Source organism: Gymnoscopelus braueri (assembly GCF_963280865.1).
Source record: "Gymnoscopelus braueri genome assembly, chromosome: 13".
Taxonomy (NCBI): domain Eukaryota; kingdom Metazoa; phylum Chordata; class Actinopteri; order Myctophiformes; family Myctophidae; genus Gymnoscopelus; species Gymnoscopelus braueri.
In genome coordinates, this window is record NC_137615.1 from 5,154,721 (window position 1) to 5,173,658 (window position 18,938).

At 40.6% G+C, this 18,938-nt stretch overlaps 1 protein-coding gene across 4 annotated transcripts in view; it reads right to left on the reverse strand.

The window, feature by feature from the left end:
- Nucleotides 1-4,301: 4,301 nt before the first annotated feature.
- tom1l2a (target of myb1 like 2 membrane trafficking protein a) overlaps nt 4,302-18,938 on the reverse strand; it is a 78,865-nt gene continuing 64,228 nt past the window's right edge. Inside the window, exons 13-16 of one of the 4 annotated variants that reach the window (XM_080445920.1) lie at nt 18,573-18,653; nt 14,001-14,060; nt 9,082-9,118; nt 4,302-7,972 (exon numbers count right to left, since the gene is read on the reverse strand). In XM_080445920.1, coding sequence (XP_080302046.1) covers nt 7,803-7,972; nt 9,082-9,118; nt 14,001-14,060; nt 18,573-18,653 — 348 coding nt within the window. In that variant the 3' untranslated portion in view covers nt 4,302-7,802. Of the gene's footprint in view, nt 7,973-9,081; nt 9,119-14,000; nt 14,061-18,572; nt 18,654-18,728; nt 18,789-18,938 lie in introns of those variants that run through there. The other 3 variants (XM_080445921.1, XM_080445922.1, XM_080445923.1) reach the window with 3 other exon arrangements.

The window sequence follows — 18,938 nt, forward strand, 5'->3', positions numbered from 1 at the left end:
ATTTTTGGTGTTTTCGCTGTTTGTTTTGGTTTCCCCCAAAAAACATCCCTGTGTACCAAAACAAACAGTTGAAAACACCTAAATAGGCTACAGGCAGGCACCTAAACCTGCCTGTATTTAGGAGGTTTCACTGTCATCTCTGTAATAAAAAACAGACTGAACACTGACTGGAGGGGCTGAGAACATTCTCTATGCCCTGATGGCGGGCGCTATAGAATAGAATGGGCATTTAACAACAGTCCAGTTCTACAGGTCGTGCCCTCGTGTGGGAGGACGGTGAGAGAGAGAGAGAGAGAGAGAGAGAGAGAGAGAGAGAGAGAGAGAGAGAGACAGACAGACAGACAGAGACATAGAGACAGAGATAATACATCAGACAATCAACAGCCACTACAGTGAAACATGCGGCCAGCGTTGCATCAGCAGCATGTGTGCATACAGTGCATACAGTGCATACAGTGCATACAGTGCATAGAGTGCAGTGTGATATTGTTCTGTACTTATAGTAGAGTGGTCAGAGTGGGTGTGGTCAGAGTGGGTGTGGTCAGAGTGGGTGGGCTGTTGAACCATTCCAAGAATTTCATGTGGGCCCTGAACCAGAGAAGGTCATGGGAACCAGAACAGAACCACTACACCAGGGGGTGCCCACACTTTTTAGACTTGAGAACTGCTTTTTAAAATGACCAGCTCAACAAGATCTACCACAATCAAAAAATATATATATCCCATTGCTGAAAATACGTAGAAAATGTACCTGAGGGGGCTTTGGAATAGCGGTGCTGGTGTTACATATAAGACAAATGCACTTGTCTAGTTTGTCGACTACGAGCTTGTAGATCTGCTATTTTCAGCATGCAACCAAGTGTAAAATCAGCCATTACGACGCCATCAAGACACCGCCAACATACATTTTAGTCGACTAAATCAACTGTAGATTTAGTCGACTATAACCTTATATTAGTCGACTAAAACTAGACAAAAACTAAAACATTTCAGATGACTAAAACTGAATGGAATTTTATTGAAAAGACTAAAACTAATCAAAATTTGCTGTCAAAATCAACACCGGTGACACCAGTGGTTAACATTGATTGTAAAAGAACCACAGACAGCACTGGGGGTTAGAGGTCACACGTTGCTAGTGTTTTATTGGGCAGTTAACAGACGTGCAGACAGTAGGTCAAAACAATAAGACATCTGAACTGTACTTTATGTAATAATGTCAGCATAGATAGAACAACCAGACACAATGACTCCCACACTAACACATACCTTTAAAAACCAGATCCATACAATTATTATACCGTACGTTTTAGCAGTGGTGCAAATAACTAAGTACAATTATTCGAGTACTGCACTTGAGTAAAATGCAGGTACTTTTACTATACTTGAGCATGTCCATTTACCCAATACTTTATACTTCTATTCCTCTACAGTACATCTTCAGAGGCAAACATTGGACTTGTTACTCCACTATAATTATTTGGACATTTGGTTACAAGTTACTTTGTAGATTGACTGTACAACCAATTAAGCCGTATTTCTATTCGAAAATATTTGTATTATGGCCAATCTACAAGCTCACTACGCTGCGTGAGGCAACACGCTGTGAGCTTGCAGATCGGCTATTCTCTAAAGATTTCGACAAAATTCATACAACGTTTTGACAAATCTTGTGAAAACGGGACATTCTGCTAAATTATTAGTGCTTTTACTTTTGGTACTGCTACTTTGACTTAATTCATTAAGACCGGGAACGCATCTGTGTCATTTTTAGATTTCTTTGGCTATTCAAAAATAGCAGATATACAAGCTCATAGCGCGGCACCGAGTGCCGCGCTATGAGCTTGTAGATCTGCTATTTTTTGAAAAATCGTGAAAATGTGTGCAAATCTTTGAATATATATATTTTTTAAGCAAACAAACATTTTTAGAATGGCCTTCTAACGTGGCCTCAGGTCTTAAGTACAACATCTCAGTACTTCTTCCACCACTAGTTAAACCTTCATCATGGACCTCCAAAGACATTCAGTAACGGTGTTGGAGCCGTACAGTTTGATAAGAGGAATACATGTTGCAGTCTGGACTTGCACTGTAAGCTTCATGAAAGCAAGTTAACACAATAATACTTAAAAGGGATCCCAAAGGAGCCAAATACGCCTTAATACATTCGCATTGCCCTCCATAACTAAAATTAAGAATCAAAAACACCTTAAATATTGTATTTATTCTATAAATAGTTCCATCTTTTACTCAAGGGGGGGACAACGCCCGTCGCATGTTGATGATGTCATTTGTGCATGTGTGGTCCAGCCCTATGCAATGTTATTAGCATATCTTAATAAAAAAACAACGTAATACTTCCATAAGTTTAATATGAACATCAAAACAATATTCTAAATACTTTTTATTAGCACATACATTCCATACGGCTGCACCACACATGGACACATGACATCATAAACTTGCGACGGGCATTAATTGTCCGTCTTGAGTAAAAGATGAACTATTTATTACTAAAGGGTTACTATTTACAATATTTAGGATGTTTTAAATTTGTAATTTTAGCTGTTAGAGGGCAATTATAATGTATTGAGGCATATTTATCTTATTAGCCAGGGATCCTTTTAAAGGCCACTTAACACACCAATGATTCGCAACGCAACTCGTTGCAACTTCTAACCAGTTGCAGCAACGGTCTGAACTCTGAATTGACCCCAGTGGTGTAAAGTAACTAAGTACATTTACTCAAGTACTGTACTTAAATACAATTTTTGAGGTATTTTTTACTTAACTGGAGTATTTCCTATTTTCAGTACTATTACTTCTACTCCACTACATCTCAGAGGCATATATTGTACTTCTACTCCACAAATTTGAAAACGTTAGTTACTAGTTACTTTGTAGATTTCGATTATCATTACAAAACATACATTAACCACTCCATTTCGTCCATTTGAAAATAGCAGATCTACAAGCTCACAATGCGTCGCATCGTTATACATTTTATAAATTTGAAAAATTGTGAAATGGGACATTTTGCATTATGAGTACTTTCTACTTTTGGTACTTTAAGTACATTTTGATACCAACACTTTTGTACTTTTACCCAAGTAAATTTTGAATTCCGGATACTTGTAACAGAGTATTTCTACATTCCAGTATTGATACTTTTACTTGGGTAAACATTTTGAGTACTTTTTCAACCACTGAATTGAGCTGTTGAGCCAGGTCGGTGCGGTTTGGGGGATTCTGTTGCAAGTGGTTGCAGTAATCGTTGCTGTCGGGCAGAAAGCTCTGATCTCCATATCTACATAACTTCTTGTGTTTGAAATTAATGCCCTATACTTGATCATACTACAGCGTCACTTGAGCTTGTAGATCTGCTACTTTTGCTATTTTCTTTTTAAAAGTAACTGTACTTTCCTCTAGACCAGGGGCTCTCAACCAGTGGTCCAGGGACCACCAGGGGGTCCCCAGATAAATTAGTTAACATAGCGTCACAATCATTTTAACCACTTAGCTTTGGCTATTCCAAAAATAGCAGATATACAAGCTCATAGCGTGGCACCGAGTGCTGTGCAATGAGCTTGTAGATCTGCTATTTTTGAAAACACTTGAAAATGTGGGCAGATCTTTGAATATATATATATTTTTTAAAGAACATTTTTAACTCAAATCTTTGCTTCTGGGGGTCCCTGGCACAAAACATTTTCAGATGGGGGTCCGCGGCCAAATGTATATCAATTTAGGGGTCCTTGGCATGAAAACAAAGGGTTGAAAAACACTGCTCTAGACGGGGACATATAACAGTAACAGTTTTGGACAGGTTTTTAGCTGACAGAGGCGAGTTGCAACTTTATGTTACGTTGCATTGGTGTGGACTGGGCTTCTCTCGCTCTCTCTCTCTCTCTCTCTCTTTTACCCACTCACTCACTCACACACACACACACACACACACACACACTCACTCACTCACTCACACACTCACACACTCACACACTCACACACTCACACACACACACACACACACACTCTTAAGCCGTTAAAGCATTGCCCATTGCGTTGCGTTGGCAGGAGCTTTGTAAAGTGGACACCACAGCATGTTTGATTGTAAAGACTTTGATGTTATATTTATTTATTGTAATTGCCCGTTAACACCATAATAAGAGCTACACTTTTACTCCAATAAGAACAGTGCAAAACTAAAGCAAAGTTAAAGCTCAGGTTAATTCAATTTACTTGATTATCCTAAAATACATTTAGTCATTATTATGCTAAAGGCAAATCATGTTTTGTTTTAAAATGTCACTCTGTAGCTATTATATAAACTAATATGACCAATGAAGAATATTCCCTCCCAGGTGGGAAGCATATACTGTTAATTGATAAGGTAATGAGTGACTCCAATACATGATGGCGGTTTTCGAGACAGTTCTTGCTGACACGCTTCAGGTCCTTAAACCAAAGGACCATACCAGTGTTACATGTCATTGTCCATCGCCAAATAGTTAACATAAACCTCCACAATTTGAGATATAATGTTTGCTTATGTTTTGTCCATATTATTCAATGAAAATTACGGAATATATCTAAATGTCAGCGAAAACTCACTGTATCGTTAAAAGCCAAAATTTCAGCACTTTTTCTTCTTGTCAATACATCTGGAAAGATGTGTTGATATCGATGCATTAATTAGAATGGCTTCTATTTAAGTAGTACAGTAATATTAGCTAAAAAATAAACAGCGTAGTGACTGTCAAAAGGGTGAATTACCTGTACTTACACACTGTTTCAACATGAATGGCAGTGAGTGAGGGACGTTTACAAATCTACTAAAGTAATACACGGCAGTGTAACCTACAGGTCCAGTATATGTACACAACATATTTTGAAGACTAAAGGACAATCTCTGCTAATGGCTCCAGGTCCAAATCAGACTGGTATGGCCCTTTAAGGGAACAACAAAAAACAAAACCTCTGGCGGTTGAAACGGGGGATGAAATAGAACACCTTCGAGTGCCAACGCAAACTATATGAATAAACCAACGTTGGCAAAGGGATGGAATGTCAACAGAACAGCGTTTGGCCTCCAAGCGTGACCTTAAGCACTTTTAAATTCCACTTACAGATGCTTTGGTGCAAATCAATCGCTCAGCCCGCAGAGGAGGGTAAAAAGCTCCTCCAGCACAAGGACATGATCCATCAGAATGAACAGAAATATGTTCCGTTTCTATCGAACGGTCAGGAATGTGTCTTTTCAAAAAATCAGACCTTCATACTTCAATAGTCATGCTTCTTCTCAGGGCCGGTTTCACCCAGAACCAAGTACAAAATTAATGTACAATCAGGGATTCAAAATCAAACAAACATTATGTACTAATACAAGTTGTTGTTTTTTTTTACTCGATAGACATGACATATTCACATATTTGTTGAGGTATATAGTATAAATAACATTTATATAATATGAATACATCTTTTACAGTAGGGTGTTAACACTTGAACCCTATAGCGTCCTATATCTGGGGGCAAAAGGTTCGGCGAAAATAGCCGATCTACAAGCTCACAACTTGTCGGAAAACACGACGCGTTGTGAGCTTGTGGATCAGCTATTTTCAGCGAAGATATAGTGTAGAGGGAAAACAGAAGGGGGCCTAGTAGAGAGCCCTGGGGGACTCAAGTGGTTAATGTATGCTTGTAGCGTAGGGTAAGTGTTTTCATTCAGTCGACTATGCATTATACCGTACTTGGCTTGTAGATTGCGGTGCCATATTCCTTTCATATAATTCATGATTTATATTACTTTTATTTTTTATGTTGTGATTATTGGTTTAATTAACAGGAGGTCTGTGTGTGTGTGTCCACTTCTAAAAAGTGTGCTTTGTATCGAGAAGAAGAAGAAGAGGGCTGGAGTCCACGAGTTAGAAAAGCTACTGAATGTGCAAAGTCAAGTTCAGTCTTAAGAGTTCCCCGTTTCCCTATAAAAATAGTAGCCATCTTGTAAACACAAAAGGATTAATTAATATACACAAGATCTGTCTCTTCTCCTTTTCTTTTCAAAGTGCACAAACAACGTCCGCTCGGCTTGGGACGGAAAATGAGCCGGATGATAACGTCTCTCAACTCTGAGCTTGATTCAATATGTCAAGACGTGACATCGTTAAGTGATGATTGGTCATTAAGGACGACGTAACATTCTTTGAAATGGCTGAGAAGTGTGCGATTATTTAACCACTTATAAAACCTGGCGTCGGTATTTTGGGCGTGTCATTATAAGCGGAATTTGTCGAGAGAAATAAAAGAAAAACTTGCAGATCGAGCTATGTTCCCTATTCATCATACAGTTAAATACATAGGGCTTAAGTGATTACGTCTGTTTGTCTGCAACTTTTGAAACAATTTTATAGACCCAAAACTCACTTTGCTTAAATAACGCGAAGTGTCAACAGTGAGTACCAACAAGTGGCTTTGTTTAGTTTTTCCTTTTGATTAAGCAGAGTACTATTTCAGTTATGAAAGTTTCAAAGCTAATGAAGTAGCTATTATATTTGGGGGACGGCAACATCAAAGTTAGCGTGTTAACGTTAGTCACTCTGGCAACACGCAAAGTAAATAAACGCTTCCGCTTCCAGACGCATCTCAGTATTAATTTATCTGCTTTAAAAATAAATCTCAAACTGGAATATTTTGTAGAAAAAAGAATGAAGTTCCCATGGATGGACTATAAGACATGACAGCGCTAGTACTTAGTACAGTACAAACCATTAGAAATAATAGATGCATAAAATAGCGATTAGCTAAACGTAGTAAAAATGAACACAGTATAATATACCTCAACATTATGTCACCTCAGCAATGCATTAACAGTGCCACCGCAAGTTTAGTTCTTTAAAGCTGCAGTCCATAACGTTTATGTCCCAGTCCTGCCTGGACCAAGCGCCAAAATTACTACCGGAAAGCCAGTTTGGGCAGAGAGGGTGAATTGAGCTTTTTTTTCTCCTTCGTGAGAACACATTTTTCAAGGTTTTGAAGAAAAAAATATTTTTAGATGTTATATCATCATCAAGTGTTTTGCCAATTATTTGGGGGCCCTTGCCGTATCCTCACGACCCACCATATCAAAAATAGCAGATATACAAGCTCACAGCGCGGCACAGAGTGCCGCGCTGTGAGCTTGTAGATCTGCTATTTTTTGAAAAATCGTGAAAATGTGTGCAAATCTTTGAATATATACTTTTTTTTTTAAGCGAAATTTTTTTACTCAAATCTTTTGCTTCTGGGGGGGTCCCTGGAACAAAATATTAGTTCAAAGGTTTGAGCACCACTGATATTTAGCAACGTACGTTTTTTCAGAAAACCCGTTAGGATTTAGAAGACATTTTGTAGACGTTTTATTCGTGAAAAGTTATGGATTGCAGCTTTAACCAACATTCAGCTGGTTTTTAGGTCCTCTTCCTCCGGTGGAGCGTCTATGTTGACATTCAGTACGGCTTAACGAGCTAACGAGCTAACGAGCTAACGAGCTAACGAGCTCTCTCCACAGCTGGAGCAGATCAACACGTGGGATAGAAAGCGGCGATGCGATGCTGCAACGGTGACAGCAAGCATGTGGGACCTCGTCTGCGTCGGCTGGGTTGGGCAACACTGGCGAAAGGATGGCGAGGAGGTGAATGCAGTCGCTCGCTACACCCCGCCCCCCCCCCGCCCCCTGCTGGGCAGCAATGGAATGGGGCTGTAATTAAGTCCCCCAGGGGACCCGAACGAGAGAGACGGGTCCCCTGGGGGGGAAGTGTCTTTTATTTTTACAAGGCAAAGAGGGTGTCCTCCGTCCGTTCAGGCTTCTTGTGGGAGGAGCTCCGGCGAGGGGCGCCGACCACGGCGGGACCGCCGGGGTTCCCTCCTCCTCCTCCGGGGGGAGACGGTAGCGAACCTTCCACCACCTTCACTCGCTCCTCCAGGAACTTATCGAACTCTGGGAGAGATACAAAAAAATTTACTTGTCGAGTTGGAAGGTTAGGGTTAGCCAGCAGCATCAACCAAAAAGACCAGAACATGAGTAAAACCTCCCAAAAATGTACACAATTTTACCTTTTTTCGGTCATTTTCATGTCTACTCTGGCTTTTGTGTGCACCTCACACATTTCTGACATTTATTTTTTTCAATTAATTATTTCATTGTGTTAACTCTCTCAGTGCCACGCCCGACATATCCCGAGTTTTTCCCGAGTACCCTCAGTGCCAGCACGAGAAATCCCGAGTTTTTACTTTTGACTGTGGTCGCGCTATTCTGTATATTTTTCATGATCACTTTCGCTTCCTGACTACATCAGACTCACCCGGAGCCGGATGTAAAAAAAAAAATTCATTTCCGGGTCACGTTGTTTTTCTCCGGTGATTTTCGGCCAGAATAGGGAAAGTCACGGTTTTTCACACGGTATAAAAAGCGAACGGAGAGGTCCACGTCTACTCTCTTTGGTCTGGGTGACGATCAGTCATCGTAGTCGTGTATCGCATCGTAATTTAGCCCGATCAACGATTATCGAAAATGTCAACATCCGGTTCTGACCGGATATGACGTAAGCCTGTTTGGGAGGGGGCGAGTGAGCCAGCGAGATCATCAATGTGTCGATTTGTTGCTCTCTACTGGTAGAACTGTATTATGGGTTTAAAACCCCAATCAGATCATTTATTTGAATGAAAAATTACAAAATTTAAAAATTAAAAAAAACGCAAATTCCTGGCAGTTTGGGAGTACTTTATGAAAATACTCTTGGCACTGAAAGAGTTAATACTTTCTATATAATATTTTCTGTAATGTAATGTTGTATCAAGGAGTCCTGCCTGAAATGACTATTCGGAAAAAGAAGGGTTCCCCATTCATTAGATGGACACCATCATTCACCAGAACAGGAGTGGGGCATGTCTGATATCAAATAACTAAATTTTGAATCAAGCAACTTAAAAACTGTCTGGGGTGCACAAAAAAAATCTTTCACAAGTATACGTGAAAATGACCGCACAAGTGTCTGAAGTGAAACTCCCCAGTGGCAGGAGATTAAAACTACAATGGTTCCACCATACCTTCACTGGTCACCCCTTCCTCAGCGCCGTCACCTTTCTATTGAGACAAAAAGAACACAGAACAAGTGGTCAGGCTGATTCTCAAACGGTTCAGTTAGCGTGGAGTCACCTTAACCACAAGGGAGCGCTATAACCTGACTCCAATTAGGCGCAATTTCCTTCAATTGACAGGAGTTTGTCGTGAGAAACTTTGTCAAGAAACGAATTCTAAGAGTGACGAATTCTAAGAGTTCACATTCTTTCGCTGTGTTTTGCACCTGCGTTACCTGCATGCAGTGTTGATTTTGACAACAAATCTTTACTTAGTTTTAGTCATAGTCTTTTGAACAAAATTCCATTTAGTTTTAGTCATCCGAAATGTTTTAGTTTTTGTCTAGTTTTAGTCGACTAAATATCATAAGATTATAGTAGACTAAATCTACAGTTGATTTAGTCGACTAAAATGTATTTTGGCGGTGCCTTGATGGCGTCATAATGGCTGATTTTACACTTGGTTGCATGCTGAAAATAGCAGATCTACAAGGTCACAACACGTCGCAGCGCGACACGTTGTGAACTTGTGAGCACAACACCCGATCTCTTCTCCACTAGATCCCTCACTAACATTTTAGTCTAGTTTTTATTCGTTGACAAAATTTTCAATATATTTAGTCTTAGTTTTAGTCATCATAGCTTAGTTTTTATTCAGTTTTTATTTAGTTTTCGTCAGTGAAAAAAGGTAGTCGACGAGCATTTTTCGTCATAGTTTTAGTCGACGAAATCAACACTGCCTGCATGTGCTCATTATCACCAGGTGTATACGTGAAGTTGTATTGAGGGGGAACGTCCCTATTACATCACTCATCCTGTGTATGAGCAATAAAAAAAACAGGCGATATTATGCAGAGTATATTTATTGTCGTTAAAATGCAATCATAATCATTTTCTCTCTCACGAACAGGGCTGTCAATGGAAGGAGTTGCGCCTTAAGAGAGATTATACGTACCCTCTGATTGGCTCGCGTTTAGGAGTCACCACTGTGAGTGAATAACATGCAATATGTATCGTCTCTGTCCAGTGGAAACCTCATATGTCCAAATCTGTTCATTCTCAGGATTCAAATTCAAATATAGCAAAAGTAGCAGATCTACAAGCTCAAAACGTGCCGCTCGGGTGGCGCAGTGGTAAAAGTCACTGCCCACCACCACGAAGGTTGTGGGTTCGAATCCACCGTGGTGCATCCGGCTTTGTCGAGCGTCTATGCGAACACAATAGACCATATTCACACGGCGGCCATGTTTCTATGAAGTCAATGAAAGTAGCCACCCCGGGTGGCGGCACTTTCAATGTTAACTCTTTCAGTGCCAAGAGTATTTTCATAAAGTACTCCCAAACTGCCAGGAATTTGCGTTTTTTTTAATTTTTAAATTTTGTAATTTTTCATTCAAATAAATGATCTGATTGGGGTTTTAAACCCATAATACAGTTCTACCAGTAGAGAGCAACAAATCGACACATTGATGACCTCGCTGGCTCACTCACCCCCTCCCAAACAGGCTCACGTCATATCCGGTCCTAACCGGATGTTGACATTTTGACAATCGTTGATCGGGCTAAATTACGATGCGATACACGACTACGGTGACTGATCGTCACCCAGACCAAAGAGAGTAGACGTGGACCTCTCCGTTCGCTTTTTATACCGTGTGAAAAAAACGTGACTTTCCCTATTCTGGCCGAAAATCACCGGAGAAAAACAACGTGACCCGGAAATGAATTTTTTTTTTTACATCCGGCTCCGGGTGAGTCTGATGTAGTCAGGAAGCGAAAGTGATCATGAAAAATATACAGAATAGCGCGACCACAGTCAAAAGTAAAAACTCGGGATTTCTCGTGCTGGCACTGAGGGTACTCGGGAAAAACTCGGGATATGTCGGGGCGTGGCACTGAGAGAGTTAAATTCCAATATGGCCGCCGTGTGAATATGGTCTATTGGCCCGTGTTCGGGGGAGGGAAGCCGGGCGGGGAGGAGGAGGGTGGGAGTCCTCCTGGTGGGGGCTCCTCACTGACAGGTGAGTCAGTAGGATACGACAGCAGTGACGACACAGACATGTGTGGCATAACGACTACATTGGGGAGAAAAAGAGGAAAAAAAAAATTGGCTACTAAAATAAAAAAATAAAAATAAAAAAAGAAGTATTTAACACATTTTATAGAGGCTATTTTAGAGGCTATTTTTTATACTTTGGCTATTCAAAAATAGCAGATCTACAAGCTCATAGCGCGGCACCGAGTGCCGCGCTATGAGCTTGTAGATCTGCTATTTTATTTTTTTTATCGTGCAAAATGTATGCAAATCTTTGGATATGTATTTTTTTTTTACTCAAATCTTTAGCTTCTGGGCGATTATTCTACAAACGTCTTCTAAATCCTAACAGTTTTCTGAAAAACTTATGTTGCTATATATGCAACATATATGGTGCTCAAACCTTTCCATGTCCAAAAATTGTACATTATGTGGCCGCCGACCCCCATCTGACAATATTTTGTTCCAGGGACCCCCCAGAAGCAATAATTGGCTACTATTAAAAACAATTATAATAATAAAAAATAAAGCTTGTGGATCTGCTACTTTTGTGTGACGCTGTAATATGATCAAGTAGGGAATTCATTTACAAAAAACAAAACAAAAAGTTAGAATATGGAGATGAGAGGTTTCTGTCCGTCAGACAGCGACGACATTGTGTTTCACATTCCTTACATAACTCAAGCACCTGTTAATTACCCACAAAACACATTTATAAAGACATTTATAAAGTCACTGCCGACAGATCTGTCGACCCGAACATGCATCTGTCCAACACATCACATCACATGCATCTGTCCAACACATCACATCACATCACACCCACAGGTTCACACACAACAGGAGGCCCTCCTCCCTCTGTGCTATCTGCACATCAACCACCTCTTATAGTCAGGGGATATTAGCAGAAAGATTTCCAATCTTGGAATAAATTCCTTACCAAAAAAAATCTTCACCAATGTGTTTGTAAAGGTGTCTAGTAACACATCTCACAAAGACTGAAATTCAGTTTCCCTAGGAGAATTTTTGACAGCTGCTGAAAGTTGGGGTACCCACCATTTCCCTGCATTTCCATGCAGGGCAAAAAAAATCTAATTTTAATTCTGTTTTAAGTAGCATGTGAGGGGTCAAACTAGGGTGTTTTTATGATTCTGAATCCATTGCAAGCATTTGTTTTGCACCAAAACCACTCCTTGGGCTAAAAACGTCCATAGGCATCCTTGTCCAGGTATACTTTTTGTGTAAAAAGCCCATTGAGATTGGGCTGTTTTTAGCCCAAGGAGTGGTTTTGGTGCAAAACAAATGCTTGCAATGGATTCAGAATCATAAAAACACCCTAGTTTGACCCCTCACATGCTACTTAAAACAGAATTAAAATTTGATTTTTTTTTTTGCCCTGCATGGAAATGCAGGGAAATGGTGGGTACCCCAACTTTCAGCAGCTGTCAAAAATTCTCCTAGGGAAACTGAATTTCAGTCTTTGTGAGATGTGTTACTAGACACCTTTACAAACACATTGGTGAAGATTTTTTTTGGTAAGGAATTTATTCCAAGATTGCAAATCTTTCTGCTAATATCCCCTGACTATTAGCATGCACAATAAATGAATGTCCACGTCATTCCTATTAGCCCTGCTAGACTGTTTGTTAGCGCTATGCTGTAAGTATACGTGTTCTAAACATCACACACACACACACACACACTGCACACTGTTATCATGGTGAGTTGATTGGTGGAAGGAGATTAGATAAGAAGACAGAGATGGTAAACTTTATGGGGAAACTATAAGGAGAATCTATCCAGTTATTTATGAGAGGATTGGGTAGGGATGACAATGTGGTGTTAAAGGAACACAAACAAACAAAAACCCCAAAGAGAAGAAGAAGAAGAAGGTGAGAGAGAGAGAGAGAGAGAGAGAGGTAGGGATGCATGATAAGTCGTTCATCATGCCGTATCGTATACTTTAAAAGGCAACATCGGTAAATTCGGTATTCGACAAATTATTCTGATTTTTTTTGCCTATATTTCATTTTATAATAATTTAATGGTTGAAAAAAAAAAGTCATTTTGTGATGATTGAAGGCTGCAAATTCAATCAGTGTTTTGTGGGGAAATCTTTCATAAAAGCAAACAAGTTGAAAAATGTAAAGTAAAAATAAAAGTTATTGAACTAATATGTGCATCAGTAGGCCTAATACATTTTTTTTATGTCTGCATCTGCACCCAGAATGTATTTATTTATTTATTTATTTATTTATTTATTTATTTATTTATTTATTTATTTATTTATTTATTTATACGTTTATTTGGACGGAACAGTGCATATTAATGAACATTACATACAGTATAAAATGTAGTGTAAATACACCAGATTTAGCGAGAATGCTCATTTCCATCCACAGTCCCCATACAGAAAACAAGCAACATGGTTTTGACCTAAAACATAAGGACACCCAAGAACACTAGAGAAACCTACGTTTTAGCCTATTTAAAAATGTTCACAAGTCTGATTGTCCATGATCCATTTCTTTAGATTGACCTTAAAACATTAAGGTTGGACACCCTCTTGTATCAGAGGGCAGATTGTTCCAAATAGCGCTTCCTTGAACTGAGAAGGAATTTTGCGCAAAGGTTGAATCAGTTAGTGTGTAACGGAGCTAAGGTAAGCTTGTATTGGAATATTGGTATTGATATCAGTGGATTTGACTAGGCAAGTACAGTAATCTGTCAAAATATTGTGCATCCCTGAGAGAGAGAGAGAGAGAGAGAGAGAGAGAGAGAGAGAGAGAGAGAGAGAGAGAGAGAGAGAAGGTAAAGTTATAAATCAAGTTAAATCAAGGTAAAGAATTCTCACCACATCAGTACAGAGCCACTCCTCTATGTCATCCATGACAGAGGACTGCAATACTGGGATCTATGGAGCATGGAACACCAGGGGACCACCGCAAAGCCACACGCACACACACACACACACACACACACACACACACACACAACAGAACCACACCCAAACCCGCCATCCAAAAAAACAACAAACAAACAACAACAACATAAAAACAATAATCACCAGAAGCTCAGAAAGAGGAGGATGACAAACAAGAAAACCAAAGAGAATCAGAGAAAGCAAAGCAATCAGAACAAGCAAAAGGCAAAAAGAAAACACTTTGCTGTGCCCACACACACACACACACACACACACACACAAACACACACACGCACGCACACACGCACATGTACACACATGCGCGCGCACGCACGCACATGTGCACGCACATGTGCACGCACGCCGCACATGTACACACACACACACACACACACACACACGCACACGCACACGCACACGCACACGCACACACACAAACTAGGGCTGGGAAATATATCAATATTAAATCAATATTAAATCGATATCATGATATGAGACTAGATATCGTTTGGGATTTTGTATTTCGTAATATTGTGACCTGGCATAGGTGTTGTCTTTTCCTGGTTTTAATCCCTTAGGCCTTATATCATAACATTTGCGAAAATAGCATATCTACACTGCGTTGTGAGCTTGTATATCTGCAATTTTTGGAAACGTTGTGATTTTTTTAAAGGCAATTGATATAGTCACAATATCAATATTGAGGTACTACTCTGTGACATTAGATTCTTTTCGATATCGCCCAGCCCTAGTACACACACACACACACACACACACACACACATACAAACACACACACTAACGCGATAAGCAGACAGACACACGCTCCCTTCCCACCACGAGCCCCTGCGCGCACAAGCTTTCCGTCTCGTTCGGTGGATCTGCTCAGCTGTACTGTACTTAGTACAATTTTGAGGTATTTTTATTGTACTTTTACTCCACTACAATTACTTGAAAACTTTAGTTACTAGTTACTTTTCATATATAAATTATGATATTACGAAACATACATTAACCACTTAAGCCCTATTTTATACCTAGGCTATTTGAAAATAGCAGATCTACAAGCTCACAACGCGTCGCTTTGCGACGCGTTGTTAGCTTGTAGATAGGCTATTTTCAAACATTTTTGTACTTTTACTTTTGGTACTTTAAGTACATTTTGATGCCAATACTTCTGTACTTTTACACAAGTAAATTTAGAATTCCGGACTTTTACTTGTAACAGAGTACTTCTACAGTGCAGTATTGATACTTTTACTTAAGTAAAACATTTGAGTACTTTTTCCACCACTGGTTCCCAGGTCGTGTGTTGTTGCTCATTAAGGCCTGTGGCATCGACGTGGCTTCAGCAGCTGCTGGCCAATGTCACTCGCCCGCCGACGCTGCTAATCATCCCACATCGTTAGCTAATTAGCAAATGGCTTGAACATGATTGGGAGATTGATTGGCGAGGGAGAAGTTGAAAAACACAGGGACCCTTGAGGACCAGGGCAAACACACTCTCTCACACACACACACACACACACACACACACACACACACACACACACACACACACACACACACACACACACACACACACACACACACACACACACACACACACACACACACACACACACACACACACACAGGTTTGTATTGCTATACTTGTGCGGACATTTTATGACGGCGGGTTTTATGAATGCCATTTTTTAATGTTGTGAAAATAGCAAATCGGCAATTTTCCCGACACCAGCACACAACTACTTTATAAGGTATAAATTAGGCATAACTCCAAGCCCAACCCCCTAAACCTAACCTCTAAATGTCAAATCCTAACCAGAATATTTTCCTAATCTGTATCTCAAATTCTAGTAGATTTGTGGGGACAATTGGCCCCCACAAATATAGTAATACAAGTACACACACACACACACACACACACACACACACACACACACACAGACACACACACACACACACACACACACACACGCACACGCACACACATGCACACACGGAGCACACGCGAACATCGCTGCATGGCATGCAGTGACTGTGATGATGAGGCGGTCATGTCAGAATGGATGGAGATATATGTGTGTGTGACTGTGTATATGAGCTAGGTGGGTGGGGGTGGGGGGTCGGCTGGGAGAACCAGTGGCTACAGACTAGAGGTCACACGGGGGGCTCAGGATGTTCAGTCACCGTTGTCATGCGGTTTTCAAAGTCAAAGAGTGTTTTTAAAAAAAAATTATATATAGTTTAGCCTGATGCTAGGTTCTTGGTTTACCTATGATCCTAGATTACTGAGGCACTACACTGTCTCTATGCATTTGATGTATTACCATGTGTTTATCTGGATTAAGAGTGTCTGCTAAGTGCCAAAATTGTAAATTGACTGTCTCTGTTCATGCATGTTGTTCTCAACTGTATCTCCAGGTATTATTCAACAAGCAGTAAGGCCTAGCAAATCTGCAACTTGCTATTACTGTCGTGCAACACTGTCGCACAACCGACTGATATTATGGGGATAATGACTTGTTCCTAATAAATAATACAATTATTCCTTTATTGTGCCTTTAAGTGAAAACTTAAATTGATGCCAAATAATAGTCGTTTTCAACGAGGGTTTTCACGTGGCCTTGTTTGCCAATTAAAAAGATACTCTTTTTAAAATATGGAGTACCAAAGGGTTCATGGTAACACTTTACTTAAAAGGTCAGGTCTTTGATGTATTATAAATACATTTATAATACAATATGCTGTTCCACTGAGGGTACATTTCTTATTATGACCAGCACACAAATACTTCACAAGCCTTATAAGTGCACTATGATGCATTATGAATGTGATTATTAATGCATTATAGACCCGACCTTTATTTAAAGTGTTATTCATTCCGGGTTCATTCAGTTCATTTACGGTGAATAAACAACAGTCAAAGTTAGCTGCATGCTTTCTGTTGACCAGGACAGAGAGGTCATGCAGAGTGCTTTTGTCTGCCGGTGGAACAAAACAAATCACGGGCCACACACACTCAGGTGATGCTGACCACACATCAAAGTGCTATTGAGAGAACAGAAGCCTCTTCCTGAATAAAGGCCCTGTTTGATATAATATAACAAGCACCGCTGCTGGGAGTTTCCCCATGAGAGCACAGTCTCTGCCGCAGTTTTAGAAGCACATCGGAAGTAAGGCAGGTCAGGAAGTAAGGCAGGTCAGGAAGTGTAAGGCAGGTCACAGGAGTTTCAAAGTCACCCAGGAGAACAAGAAGAAAGAAACAACAGAGGCTGTGTGAAGGGGAACGGAAGGAGTCACTGTGTCGTCGATATACAGTTTAAAAGTTCATCCCAGACCGCCCGACATACTTATGTTTTCTATGTTCAAAAGTTAACACAAAAAAAAAAGTATATTACTTGAGATGGTGCATCTGTTAGTTGATTAATTCACTACAACCTGTTAGGACTCGAAGGCCGCCGGGGCTAGTCGCACAAAAACAACACATCTAGTCAATTATTTAACTCTAGTTTTTCACTACTGGCTGTTAGCGTGATGGAGAAGAGGATAAATAACAAAGATACTCATGGCCACACAGAAGTCTCCAAACGTGCAGAGTCCGTTCAACAGCGACAGTATGTTTTACTGTTTGGAAGGTAAGTTATCACTACGTTTAAGCGCTGCACGACATTATGTTTAAACGTTTAAAACTTGCTGTGTAGCTGGAGTATCAGCAGCACCCCTCCATAGATATTAGTGTGTGACTTGTTACAAGAGTTACGTTTGACTGAATGGAAGCCCGCCGCACACAACGGGCTCACGCTTGTCACTCTGTCCATGGTGGAGAGGAATGGATGGAGAGATTTACGGGGATGGATGAATGAATGGGAGAACCAACAGCAGTAGAGGGGAGGTGGAGTCATTAAAACATCCACGTCTCTTTAGGTAGAAAAATATCGTCATGGGGCCAAGTCACAGAACAGAAAGAGACACACACACTAGTGCAGTGGTTGCCAAACGATGGGCCGTGAGTCTAGTTCAGGAATAAAAAAACATAAATATAATAATATAAATAAAAAAATAATAGCCAGCGCCAAGTCTTTCTGGTACTTTTTAATTAGTAATAAGGCACCGGCATACACGGACGCGTTTCAGCGTCAAGCCTTCTTCAGCGTATAACACTACAGTATACAAAAGGTTATGATTATTTTAATGTACTACATCAGTAGTAATATGGCTCTAACCTTGAGATTTTGACTCGTTTGACAAACCACTGCACTAGAGTGTCTTCTTCTGACTAAAGCCCTCACGGTCCCTGTCTGCTGTCTGTTGGTGCTGCAGCGCGGGTTCCAAGTTCAACAGTCATGGAGCATGGATGGAGGGATGCGTCAGGTTGTTGTTATGGATGATGTGAGAGAGAAAGGGGCGACAATAAGGGAGAAGAGGTCCATGAGACCGTGGTGGACTGACGCAGGGGGGGTGGGGTTGCGGGGGGGCTGAGTATGTCGGGGTCCTCACCATTCCTTGGGTGATAAGCCAGCTGTCTATGGGCAGCTCCTGATCTGCCGGGATCGTTTCATCCCCTATAACCCTCATCAGCTGATGAGTCACATGACCACAGAACAACAGAGGGGACGCCCCGCCCCCAACACAACACAGTGTAGAAGAGAGAGAGAGAGAGAGAGAGAGAGAGAGAGAGAGAAAGAGAGAGAGAAGTCAAATATGAAAGTGAAGCTAGAACAGGGATGGGAGGAGGAAAGGGGGGGTGGAGAGAAAGTGGGAGGGGTTCATTCCATAATGATAAACATAATGAGGAGAAGAAAAAGGAAACAAAAAAACCCTCCTAAGGTTAAGGAAGGTGAGGAACTAGATGAGGACACAGGG